Source organism: Coturnix japonica, chromosome 1 (genome assembly GCF_001577835.2).
Source record: "Coturnix japonica isolate 7356 chromosome 1, Coturnix japonica 2.1, whole genome shotgun sequence".
Taxonomy (NCBI): domain Eukaryota; kingdom Metazoa; phylum Chordata; class Aves; order Galliformes; family Phasianidae; genus Coturnix; species Coturnix japonica.
In genome coordinates this window covers 155,678,258-155,692,017 of record NC_029516.1, presented here as the reverse complement: position 1 = coordinate 155,692,017, position 13,760 = coordinate 155,678,258, and the positions used below count along the sequence as shown (strand labels likewise).

General features: G+C 40.8%; 1 protein-coding gene across 4 annotated transcripts in view; it reads right to left on the bottom strand.

Moving 5' to 3' along the window:
* STARD13 (StAR related lipid transfer domain containing 13) overlaps positions 1 to 13,760 on the bottom strand; it is a 269,538-nt gene that overhangs the window by 187,120 nt on the left and 68,658 nt on the right. For all 4 annotated transcript variants that reach the window (XM_015852033.2, XM_015852032.2, XM_015852034.2 and 1 more), the window contains one exon: positions 13,512 to 13,646. In XM_015852033.2, coding sequence (XP_015707519.1) covers positions 13,512 to 13,646 — 135 coding nt within the window. The remainder of the gene's footprint in view (positions 1 to 13,511; positions 13,647 to 13,760) is intronic.

Here is a 13,760-nt window from a genome sequence, read left to right as displayed (position 1 = left end):
ATCATCTACTGATAAACCCACATTGAAGAAGCAGGTCAGGGTACACATCTCAGTGTTTTGTTCTCTTATTTTCTCCATAGTCATTTGTTAGAGCTATGTAAATGCACAGCCTGCTTTGCTGTGAAATTTGTTTTCAGCAAACACTCTTCAAATTACAGAAAATGTTACTCTTGCCATATGGTACATAACGTTTGTTCTCACATAATGACCTCAAGGTCTTCAGAGCTGGAGAATGTCTAATACCAGTAATTCATATCAGAGCTAGAGGGATCTTTTTAATATAGTTTTTAATATCTTAGAGAAATATGTATCCTGGGGAAAAAAACTCCCAGGTTGATAAATGCCATGCTCGTAGTTGCTGTCAGCCTAATGACTAAACACACTGTCCTATTTGAATTGCTCTGTGAGACCCACTCACGGTAGTTTTTCTTCTGCATACTTACATGAAGCGTACTGGAAGAAAATGAAATTCCTGTCACAGTGCAAACGTGGCACTGATCTACCTCACAACACTTCCAACAGGCTTGTTTGATACAGGCATGGCTATCATGAATGTGCATTTCCTATCTGCGTCCCTGACTGGCCTGGAGGATTCTCTCGTCAGGGAACACGGTACCTCTTCCAGTTCTTACACCAGGCTTTTAGTTTTGTCTGAAATGATGGATTAGGCCATGTAATTCATCTCTACCACTGACTCTGTGAAACTCAGATACAGGGAAATAAAACTTCACCTTGCACTGATACTGTACCTCAAGTTTGATGGATGTTAACTTTTCAAGTAAGATTGAAACTACCCTCTCTTCTACTGTAGACACAACAGAAGCATCCCCTCCAAAACTACTTGTGTGGACCCCACCAGGCCATCCAGGGATGGATACTCAGCCATTGAAGGCTGCAGGACAGTAAGGGTGTGGAACAGCCTAGAGGAAGTGGGCTGCAGGTATGCTGTACACCAGCCAGGACTTTGAGGAGTGCTGAAGCTTCTGACTTTCCAGGAAGCATGAGCTGCTTTCTGTAGAGATGTCAGTCAGTTCACAGCAGCTGGAACTCCACATCATGGAGTGCACTGCTCAGCACCGAGATCAGGGGCTCTCAAAATGAAAGGACAGACCACTCAATTGTGCACAATAAACATATACAGACTAAACGTCCTAAGAAGTGTTCTCAAAGAGGTACATACAGAAACTAGGGGTTAGCAGAGAAGGTAGCACTTCTGTCAGAACTTGATAAAAAAAATCCCTCTGGAGAGAAACATCAGTAATTGACTCACAGCCACATGCTATCAAAAGCTCCCAAGCAGATTATGACAAAAGGAAACTTCTCAATTAAGTAAAGCCAATAACTGTGCAAACTTCTATCAAGCCAGAACCAGACAGTCCTGACTCTAGGTTGAATCCTTGCTGTGAGACAGAAATTCAAAGTACTTGCTGAAGCTACAAATTCGCCCTCATAACACAACCTCTTTTCATCTCAAAGCAGGCAGGAAGTCCCTAAAGCTTAGGTATGCGTACAGCTGGGGATCAAAACTCCTTATAACTATTTATTGATACTTAGTCTTTCTCTGGCAGTCATTTAAGAAAAGATGAAAAAAAAAAAAAAAATGAGGCCTCTTTTGGCTAACTGTTGGCTATAGTTACCAATGTCACTAACCCACTGAATGGATGGGAATGTGATTCCTTGAAGGGCAGATTGCTCTGCAAGTGGACAATAGGCAAATATGAATAGTTGACAGTGATTAATAAAAAGGTAACACTGCGGTTATGTTCTTAGACAATAACCTGACGGGCAAAGATTAGATCTGAAGTCTTCATTGGTACATGGGAGATAGAGAAATAGATATGACTTAAATTACAGGCAAAAGTAAACTCAACCATACAACTTCTACGGTTAGATATAACATCCCACAGATAGATAGCTGCTTCCACATTCAGCCATCTATCCAGCTGTTGAGGATGCATAAGTCACCAACTCCTGTGCCTTCTGGGCCAGAGATAAGAAGAATGGCATATGAGCAAAACAAACTCCTCAAAACCAACATTTTTGCCCTCATTGTGCATGTAATCATCTGCTCTGGTGGCACATCAGCTGAATGCTGCCTCAGAGATGTATGAAACTGCTGGAATCAAAGTTGTGTTTGATACAGGCCATGTTCTTTGGTGTCCTCCTCCATCGAAGCCAGAAGAGAGCGGTACCTGGTTAACATACACTTTGCAAGAAATAGATAAGAGTACTGCAGAGCTAGTTAGTAGATGAACCCCACTTTTGGCTGTTATACTGAACATCTTCAATAATACAAGGTGGACAGGCAGCTGACTGCCTATGAAGGACAGAGAATAAGTTCTGTATTTCTTTATTTTCTGTCACCACAAGTACAAGGATCAGGGTGAACAAGACATCCTTACTAACCCAAAACAGGTTCCCCACAAAAACAGACTTCATTAAAAAGGAAGGGATATATTTGCACACTGTTATGTTTAAGATAGTTGCCTAAGCTCTCACAAAATTCATTCTCGGAGCAGACTGAATGACTGGCTGAAAAGCTTGTGCAATACAATCAGCAAACAGTCTGAGAATATGGGGATTTGCATCTCAAAACGCTCAGACTGTACAGACCAGAGTCACCACTAGTCTAGAAAGACAGTCGTGTCTGACATCAAAGCAATACAATTGTATTAGGATTGCATTGCCTGAAGAAGTGAAGAATAATTTACAGAGCAAAAGCTATAGATAGAAATCTCATTAGGCAGATTATCTGAGCTGAAATTTCAAGAACCTTTGGTAAACTATTTTTACACATGAGTCAAAGCCAACTCCATAAAAAACAAGTGATCAAAAGAGGTCAGGGCTTTGGATTTCACACTGCATCCTGCACTAGCGTGTCAGCAGATGGATGCTGAGCACTGAGCTGAGCTTTTGCTTCACCTTGCTGCTGATGCAGAGGGAAGAGTGCCACCTACTGAGTCACTTGTTAGGCTTCCTGCAGCTTCTGCCTTGCCTTTCCTGGCTCTTGTCAGGCAGACCACATCTGATCCTCTGGCTGTGGGGCATGTCAGAGTGCTCCCTGATACCACCCACCTTACCATAAACAGAGCTTCCTGCTGTGCTGCAATTACCAAAGGCAGTGAGCAGGCATTTAGCCTGGGAAATTAAAAGAAAACAGGACTCCCTTTCCACTTACAGTGGTAGAAAAGTAGCTGGAAATCTGAATCAGGTTGTAGATCTCATGGGAATCTCTTCCTGACAACAAGAGTGGTGCGCTGAATTTTCTATTTATCTGCATGAAGATCTCTGCTACAACAGGCAGAGACACAGATCAAGTTTGATCTAAAAATACAGGCTATCATACATTTCTTAGGACATAATGGAACTAAAGACATACAGGCTACGGGAAGTAATACTAGTGATTGGAAATGTAAGTTTTGTAACTGCTCATGGAGAAGACAAAAGTACATCCAATGCAGATGAACAGTAAGAAACAACAGTGTTTTTCTGATTTTTTTTGTCAGCCTGGTTATCTTTTTTCTTTGGGGGATTTTTTGTTGCTATTTTTTCACCATTTTCATGAAGCTTTTGCTTTGTGGTGAGAAATAGGTGGCCTTCTTACAACAGGAAAGGTCAGCCATTTACCATTCTGTAAGTTTATATACACTCAGAGTACCATACGAGTGCTATATGGGTATCAAACAGTCAATTTTGCACGTCTGCTTACATGTCAAGTCTCTTCCAGTTATTCCTATATGGGACATCATCATCATTCTGCAGTATTTCTCTGAGTTCTAAATTGGTTTTGTTTCCCCCCTTTTTTTTTCTTGGTATTGGTGATTTCAGGCTTAGAGAGCCAGTATAATACCAGCTACTTCAGTGCCTGACTAACTCATTAGTCCATGGACATCACAAAGAGCCCAGATTCTGCTAGAGCCTCAACTGCTAAGACACATTCCTTTAAACGAGGCTATGAGGAATACAACTATTCAGGCATGGTTAGTGTGCATGTCAAGGCTGAACAAGGATTCTAGGCCGCAGGACCTTCAATAACAAGTTAGATGAACAACACTGACCTGAAGAAAGGCAGAAGGGAAAAAACATGAACATAGTTTGTTCTGCATATTGATGACAAATACAAAAAGATGTTCTACAGCAAGAAACCATAGTAAAGCTTTGTAATGATGTGGTACTGAAACAAATAATCTGAACAGGCTGTGTAGTCTGTTGATTGGTGTTTTAATAAGAGAAGTCAGGCAAATTCCCATCAAGGTGAGATAGGAATAGGTGATAGGTATAGGTGTAGGTGATTCTGACATAGTATGGGTAGCCCAAAAGTCCTCAGATTGCCTCCAGGGTCTCTATGCAGCTTCAATTGTTCAAATTCACAGTCCTCGATGCAAAGTCCAATTCATTAGCTCAGGCTGTAAGACATACAAGGACCTCTGGAAGTGTTCAGTTTGCAGTGTGCTGCCTCCTGCACAACACTGTCAAGCTCTACTTTAATAGCTTGTCTGAAGATTTGCATTAGGACATTTTGCAGCATGGAAGCTTCAGGCATTTTTATTTTCTGAACACTCTGGTTTTATAGCAAGTGATTAGTCATCATAATATTGAAACCATGTAATGCCGATTTAAGGAAGGTCATAATTTTGACACGTGGCTGCTTCAGATAATGTACAACCACTCTCCTGCAGTGGATTATCGGCAGTCCTCATCTAACAACTGGTAGTTCATCCCAAAATCACTGCAAAAACACAACACGTTCAGTTCTGGGGATGTACCAAAGTGCCATCCAAATGGTAGATAGATAGAAATTTTCTGCAGATCATTTTTCCCAAGTTGTGCTTCCCTCTAGACATCAGGAAATGACAGGAGACAACTTGGTCTCTGGAGCTGTGATCTGTACTGCTGTGTACAGATCAGAACAGCAAGATTTTCACATCTGAACTTTCTCCTGCCAAGAGAAAAACCGGCTTCTGTAAAGATGATTAGGGAAATGAAAACACTGAATAATATCAACCTGTTTTCTCCGTCCTGTTGGAAAGAACTTTTTGTTTTGCTTAGCTTTTTTTTTTCTCTCTCTCTCAGAAATGTCATTCGAAAAAGCACAACAAAAAAATCCCCCAGTCTTTAACTCATGGTGTATTCTTAGATCATAGAACCATAGAATCACAAGGTTGGAAAGGACCTGCAAGATCATCTAGTCCAACCGTCCTTCCTGTACCATACCTACAGAAAACCACTAAACCATATCTCCTAGCTCCCTATCCAGATGCTTCTTGAACACTGCCAGGGATGGTGACTCCACCACCTCCCTGGGCAGCCATTCCAGTGCCTGAACACTCTCTGAAAGAAAAAGTTCCTTCTTATGTCCAGTCTAAACCTCATCTGATACAGCTTGTGACCATTTCCTCGGGTCCTGTTTGTTGCCATCTATGTTCTCCAGGCTTGGATTTGCTGTGGTCCCTCTCTGGGAGCAGTATGTTTGTGTTATTTCTCTACTCTGTAGGCAAGTGTCAAGATTCCAGAGAGAGGAAGGGGCAACCTCTACTGAGGCCAGAACACCAGAACTGCTGAAGAGCTCTAACAGCCTTGAAGCCCTTCATGTGGTTGAGGATGTGCTTCATGACTCTGAGACAATATGAGACTGGGACAATTACCCCTGCCCCACATCTCCTGATTTCCATGAATGTGTAGAAGAAAACTGCAACACCTTGGCATGACTTTCTCTGGATAACAGAGAGCCCCGGGTAGCAGTGACTTCTGGTGAAACACCACAGAAGCTTCTGGAGAAGCCACTGAAATGAAGTTCAGCATGAAGACAGTGTGCAGGCTGCTAGAGCCATACAGCAAACTGCCTGCATACAGAGAGTTACTGTTAAGAAACTGACGTCCACAGAAAACATGCATATGTAGGTGCGTATGTATTTTTTTTTCTCCCTATTTTCTCTCTCTCTCTTTTTTCTTTACAAGAAGAAGTTACAGAAATTTGTAAGAAAAGTCCTGGGAAATGATATCTGAGAGAAAATAAACCCACCGAGCTGCTGGATAAACTTGTTCAACTTAAGCAGACTCCCGAGCCTTCCTGCCTCTACCAGCTTTAGCCTGCATCACTTACACAAAGGGCTGCATAATCCTATTTCAGTATTGCCAGACACCGAACGCCCCAGAACAACAGTGTGCGGCAGTTGGGGAAAGATGCCTCCTTCCAGCAGAAGTACAAGAGAAAGTTGTACCTTGAGAGGGATTATCTCTGCTAGAGAAACAGGATGCATGTATTTGCTGTATTCATTTGCATTAAAAATGCTTTCCCTATGCATTGTGCCAGCCTCTGTCTCTGCTCTGTTACAGATGGAAGTCCCTTCTTCCTAGCGTGGGAAACGGGGGAGAGCAGCCTACAAGCTCTTGAGAGCACAAAGAGCCCAGGGCTTGAATTATGAGAGCCCTTTGCACCACTGCATAAGTGGGACTGGAGGTCTGGCTCTACCCAAGCTCCCAAGCACCACAAAACGCTCTGTAGCACAGGCTGCACTCATTTCTAACTATACATTACCTGCAATTTTAGAATCTCCCCTCTGTGTTCTTGCTGTGAACAACATTATTGTAAAAACCAAAGGATCCAGCTCAGTCCTACGCACATCTGATCATCATGCTAAGGAGCTGAGAGAGCCTTGCCTGAATAACAACAAAGACCCAAAATAGGGGACAAGATGGTGAAAATGAGTAATAGCTACACTGAAAGAGAAAGGACTTTGATGAAACTATATGCAGAAAGCACATTCACTCATTTTTTTTAACACGATGTTACAACAAATATACTACAGGGCCAGAAAAAGAATAAGCAAAACCTGATGAGTAAGCAAACAGATAATGCATGATTGTATGCACCTCCCTGAAGGAAACTGTGTGCTCAACAAATCCCACAGACAAACACTACAGCAGAAAGTCTGTTAGGGCCCAACCCAACGCAGGACTGCCCACCTCACCAACAGGAGATGGTGTACCCTGCAGCCTCCTCTTTTCTGTTTCTACTGCAAAACATACCAGGAAACTGTGCCGTCATCCCATTAAACAAACAATGTGTTGTATCTAAAAGCAGGAGTCCTGCTACTAGCATGAAACACCAGGACAGTGGAAAAGAGATCAATTGTTTCCATTTTGCACTTCATTGAGCAAAAGGTTAACCACAGGGAAGTAACGCTATTCTCTTTATAGCTGTGTGTGTTTAGTATAATTTACCAGCGCAGCTCCTGATCACCTCTTCTCATGCATTCACAGAGATTCATATTTTGACAGCTCGCATCCCACATCTACTGACAGAGAGCTGAGGTACTTCAGTGTGTCCTTGAAAAGCGATGCATTTCTGCGGCTGGAATACAACTCAGCAGTTTCAGTGTCTGTGATTAATAAGGTGGCACTACTAGGAAATACAGCTGTGTGCATGTGAACAGTCAGTGTTATCCCTAACACAACGCAAACAATAGCACCGCAGAGTACAGGCACCTTGTGTGACAGTTTTTGACAAAGAATTCAGCTAGCAGATCTGAAAATTGACAGAACAAATGTCTCTCCAGAACAGTCATCACTTCAATTTACATATGATAATGAAGTCCAAAAAGTAGGACACGTAGGCTTAATTTGCAATGTATATGTTAATGAAACTGTGCCTGCCTGCAGCTCCCTCCCTGTCACCAAGGCAGGGCCAAGGTGCCAACCCTCAGCACACTGCCTTAGGATGAGGCTGCCCAGCTCAGCATGCAGCCTGCTGGAACTGCTGGCTGCTTGTGCCTGAGGTCACCTCTGCTCCACAACAGGTCCCACCGCAGCACACGATTTCAATGTTCTTCTTACAGCATAAACACACGTTATCAGTCTGAACCATGTAAATAGGCAACATAGAGCAATGAAAGCAATCAGTTATAGTCTCCTCCCAGTGCCTACTTGGACTTTACACACTTGTTGAACTGTATCAAATGAACCTCACTCCAAAATGAGTTGGAACTTCCATTTAACTTCACACTGTACATAACAAATGCACATGAATTATTTCACTCATATCCATCTATGAAAAATTACCATAAAATTATTATTTCTCAAAGCTGTTTTATAAATAAGGAAAATTGAGCTCTCTTTCCTTTCTTAGATGGATAACGCTCTTATAAAATACACAAAACACATTCCCAGCCTCCCAACAATCCTCATGAAAACTCAATAAAGAACCCGATGCAATCAAAAACCTGTGTAAAATGGAAGCTGCTAATGTAATTTATAATTAAGTATTGTCATAGATTAAGAATAGAATCATGGAATGGCTTAGGTGGGAAGGGACCTTAAAGATCATCCAGTACCAACCCCCTCCGTCATGGGCAATTTAACTGTAACTGTTGAAGGGAATATTAATTATTGCACAGCTACACCACAGCTGCCATCTTCAGCTGACTTCAATGTTTTTGTAAAAAGAAAAGGATCTGAGCTAATAACTAAGGAACAATGTATGTTAATTATTTTAAGGAACATTACAGAATTTGCCAAACTATTTGATAAACACAGGACTTGCACATGGAGTTTAGCACTGCCTAGAAGATCTATCAGATGAGACTCCCTTCCTAGTTTTCCTTGCAGAAGATTTTGGAGGCTTATCCACTCACTTATGAATCACAGTGAGCAAAGCTGAAGTCAGTGTAAACCTGACTTTTATGAAGAGCTTTGCATCTTCTACCTGCACAATCTATGCTATTTGTACTAGCACATCCAGCTTAAGTATAGACACAACCTCCAGCTCCAGCAAAGCCAAGTAATTTGTCTTCAAGCATAACATTTCTTTGGACATAAAACTTATCTCAGAACCAGATATACACACTTACTGCTTCATCTTGGATGTAACATGAAGATCCTGCTTACATATTTCACAGAGAAGTGGAAGATCAGCCTAAGGTTGCTAAATACGCAGAGATTCTACAATTCCAAAGGTGTGCTCAGAAGAAATAAAAGCTGTTGTGGGCCATCACACTGCGACTTCACGTCTGCATTGGATGTGGCAGCTACCCCATAAGAAGCCTGTCACACACTCAGTAATGGAACAAACTCTGATCCTTGCTGGTCAGGGAGCAGCAATATTGAACAAGTAGTGGATGGGAAATACAGTGACTTTGATTTTCCTTTAGCTGCTTTTTACTTTTGGATTTTTCTGGCCTCAGACAATGTCAGAGGGTCAGGCAGGCAACAGATTGCCTACAGGGAGATAATAACTACTCTAGTCGTAGATTACAGTATTATTAGTTTTATATTTCTAAACAATGTCAGAAGGTATCAGACATCCTGGAAACCTCTGACCTGAACGCTGAAACACTGCTTAGAGCATCAACCAACATTTCTCAGCCAAAAAAAAAAAGAATAACATTTTCTTAAAATAATCCCAAACACCTCTCAGCCATGTAGGTTACAAGGCACTGTTTTGTATCCCATTTCCTGAATCAAGTGGTTTAGTGCAGTTAAGTAAAGTTCCACAGTTCAAGCTATGCTAAGCTGGCATTGATAGCAACTCACCGTCTCATCTCCATCCACCTTTTCCCCCTCTTGCACATTTTCCCCCTCTCTGGCATGCACATTTATGCAGCTGAACAGTGAAACAAACCGAGAAGCCAGATTAAAACAAGACTAAAAGCTGTATGATGATTAATTTTAGCACTCTCAGTAATCAACCGAATTGTGGAACTAAAGCTTAAGAAATCAAAACTACTCATCAACTGTACTTAAAAAGGAGACATAAACGCAGACTTACCTCTGATAAAGGCAAAAGCCCACCTTGTTACCAATACAGAAGGTTTTAATTTCATTTTCACTGTGTTTCATTTTAAGCTGTCAGCATAGTTGGAAACCATGAAAGTGCACAACTAGGTTTTGTAATGAGAATTGAACTGTGTCCAGCATAATTTTGTGCCTATTATTCCCAAATTTCTGCATCCCTGCTATTTCTAACACTGGTCTCCTTGGCTACATTTGCTAATCACAATAAATTGTAGAGTATTGTGGTTTTCTAAGTGCATGGGTGTAAGAGCTTCTGGGGAGTTCCTGGGGAGATGAGACAGATAAGCTCTTTTTGACTTCCAAACTCATAAAAGATTGGAAGAGAAGAAAATCCATCTCACCAAAACACAAGCAGTCCCATTTATTTCTGTGTTATCCTCAAGTTATATATTATGCCGCTTGGATCACGGGGGTTGAATGCAAGCAATCTCAGTGCAATGCAAAAGGAAATATGCCTTCTTTTCCATTCTCTTCATTGTAACAAAAGTGATTTTGATGTGCCCTTTTTGAAAACATGGAGAAGTCTGCTTCTTAAAGGAAAAATGATGGTAGTTCAGTTATTAGAGAGCTATGACAGAGGCGTACAAAAGAATGTCTGCATCTAGACATGGCATTATTGTGGCCTGAAATACACAGTGTACATCAAAAGCAGCACTTGGGAGGAAGAAATGAAACGATTTGCTCTCTTGAATGAAATCTGCAAACATAAGTTTCAATGTTTATCTCTAATTTAAAGGACCGTCCAATGCTAAAAACAGACCATTATCTCCTAAAGAATGGCTGCGCTTCTGGTAGGTTTCTGGATGAGACAACACCCTAAGCAACAGCGGTACTTTTCGCATTACATTGCTGTTACTATAGCATTACAAATTTGTTTGATATAATATATGGATTGTGCTGATAAAGATTTGTGTCCCACATATTTCTAGCCAAACAACAGTATTACTGTAACACCACTTCAAAAATATTTACAGTACTGGTGGGAGGGTAGTTAAGCAATGATACTTGTACGTGCCTGAACACTGAGCCCAGGTGAAGAACAAACAAAGCTGACAAATACCTTTCCCTTTACTAAACGCTATTATATATTCTAACCAGAACTAGCACAAATGTTTGTGCTTTTGCAGAAATGGAAAACAGCAAATTTATTTTCTAAGGAGAGGAAATGGTTAGAGGGAAGACAATAATATTTTCAATTAAGAAGCAAGAGGACCCCACCTTCAAATTTTCATTCCAGTGAACTGGAATGAAGGCTCATGTAATGAAACACATTATTTGTATGGTGGCACGTCTATCATTTTTTAGTAGGTGAACAATACCACAGTTCCAAAGAAGTCTCTAAGACAGTAGATTTTGCTTTAATCCAAAACGAGGAGATAACTTGAAGCAAGCATGTTATTAGGAGAAAGAGAACTGCTGAGCTACTAGTTCAATGTGTAATTATTGCTAAATTCTATTGGCTTCGAGATCAGAGGAATGAAGGGTGGCACATACATGCCAATATTTGACAATATTTCTAGAGCTCTTTGTGGAAGCCATGCAAGTAGGACTGATATCCATGGCAGAAAAGTACCAGAAAATATGCTTAAGAGCAGAATAAACACACACATAGTAACATTGCCTAATGGGGAATTGTTAATATGGCTTTTGGAGATCACAGCCCAGGAATCTAGACATGTTCTTCCATTGATCAGGCAGATATGGGTGATCTGGTTGATACAGTGAACTTCCCTTTATGAAATTTCACTTTCACTTTCCTTTCTGAGGAAGTGATTTATCACAGGCTTATTCAGCTGTCAGGGAGGAAAACGAAAAAAGATACCAGGAAATACAAGGATCTCTGCTTTGATAAATAAATTCCTAGTTTTCTTTTTCTTTTCATAAGTTAGTAATTGGTTGCTTTCTTTTACAGTGTCTGGATATTACCTGGCAGTCTAACAAATATATGTTCAATATGAGTAAATGATCAGGAAAATGGAGGAATAAAAATGGATGATTTTCTGATGATACCAAATTTCAGACATTAATCACAACAAAAACTGGCTGCCACCTGCTGCAAAAGAACCTTATGAAACTGAGTAAGATAAACAGGCAGAGAAAATTCACTGTCAAAGACATGCAGTCCCACCCTAGACCCCAGCTTACACGATTCCTAGGATTCAGTTTTTTCACAGTACAAGAATAAAGGCCAAATTAATGACCCAATTGCAAAGTTAGAAAAAGAAACAGGTGTTCTTCTCCCCCAGCATTCTCCACAGTTAAACTTTAGAAGTCATTGCTACAAAATGCTTTGTATTTCAAAAGAGTAAAATACAAGTAATGGCAAAAAAAGCCACCCTTGGGTGCTATTAATTACAAAATTGTAATATGGCTTCAAAGGGTCCACACAATAAACACCTTGCAGGAAGCTGAGGTGGTGTGCCACCTGCTTACTCTGTTCTTACACTGCTTTCTTGAAGCTCCAGTGTTGCACCCTATCAAATAAAAGATGCTGTACCAAAACTACCTTTTACACAATGAAACGCAGCCATTTTTATGCTGTGTGATGTTAATAGACGCTGTTGGCACTCAAATAATTCACAGCTGAGTGGCAAAAATTTTTGCATTTTACATCTAAGACACCGATCCCAAAATAGCTCACTTTTACATGCAGAAATAGAACAACATTTAGCTACTGAGGAAGTGAATCAAAACCATTTGGGAAATACCCCTAGTGGATTTAGCAGACTAAGTGTAGCTTACAGCATCAACCTCTAAAGAAACAAAATAAATATTGCTATTCTCATTTAGAAATAAGGCTTAACTAAACTGCCAAAGCTGAACGCTTCCATGCACCAAGAACTCAGAACTCTGGACTAGGGTGGTACATCCAGACAAAAAAACACCAGAGAGTAATGCTAAAATCAACAAAGAAGATGTAATATTGACATTGATGTCTAGAATCCATCATGTTGAACCTCCAGATGAAACTATTTACTCCTCCTGTTTCTTTCCCTTGACTACAAAGGCAGTCCAAGTAACTGGTTCAGATGTAGAACTCTATGTTACAGATGTCCAGTATCAGGTGAGATTAATTCCATGGCCCTGGAAACTGAATGCTGAATTAATTTTCATCTATGCTCGTTATGCATACTGAACTCCTCCAGTCAAGACTGTTCTGAAAGTAATGTCTCCTGCTTAATTACGTTGGCCTACGACAGATGGTGGTGGTATGGCAGTAGGGATTGAGCCTTCCCACCAATATTCCATTACATTTTACCAGTGTGTGACAGGTGGCAGCAGAAGGGAAGTCTGACAGAATGGCATCTGACATGGAAGAGTGGATGAAGCAAAGGAGTATCACTGGATTCCTCAATGCAGAAAAAAGGGTACACACTGATACTTGCTGAACATGTATGGAGTGGACATGGGCACAGTGAAGTGGTGAGTGGTTCGTTTCAGCAGTGGTGACAACAGTGGGTCACCTCTGCTTGTTTAGAGTTTTACAAGAGCTACATGCAGGCTCTTCTTCATCACTGATGGAAATGCATAGCTAGTAGTAACTATGTTGAAGAATAGTGTTTTGTACCTGAGAATATGCACTATCAAATAGCGTGATTGTGCTCACTGTATCTGCTGCAGTTTTCACAGAAATAAATAGAAGGCATTACTTTCGGAGCATTATTAGGGTAGTGAATCTCAGAGTCAGAGAATGTTGTAAATATTGAGCAGCTGCTTACATAAGGTTTAGGTCGTGCTCCAGTTGATACTGGGTGAGGGAAGCAGTCTAAATCCCGGTAGTCTGCACTTCTGTGCTCCCATGATCCCTTTCCTTGCTGATCTTCATAACAGCTTGTCTCCACTCGAGCAGGGCACTGTAAGAGAATTTTAAAAACCCTGTAAATAAAGGCAAGTCATAAATATTTTTACTGTGAGCTGCAAGATAAAAATACTGGAATTTCATCTTTTTTTTCCCCCTTTCTTGTGAT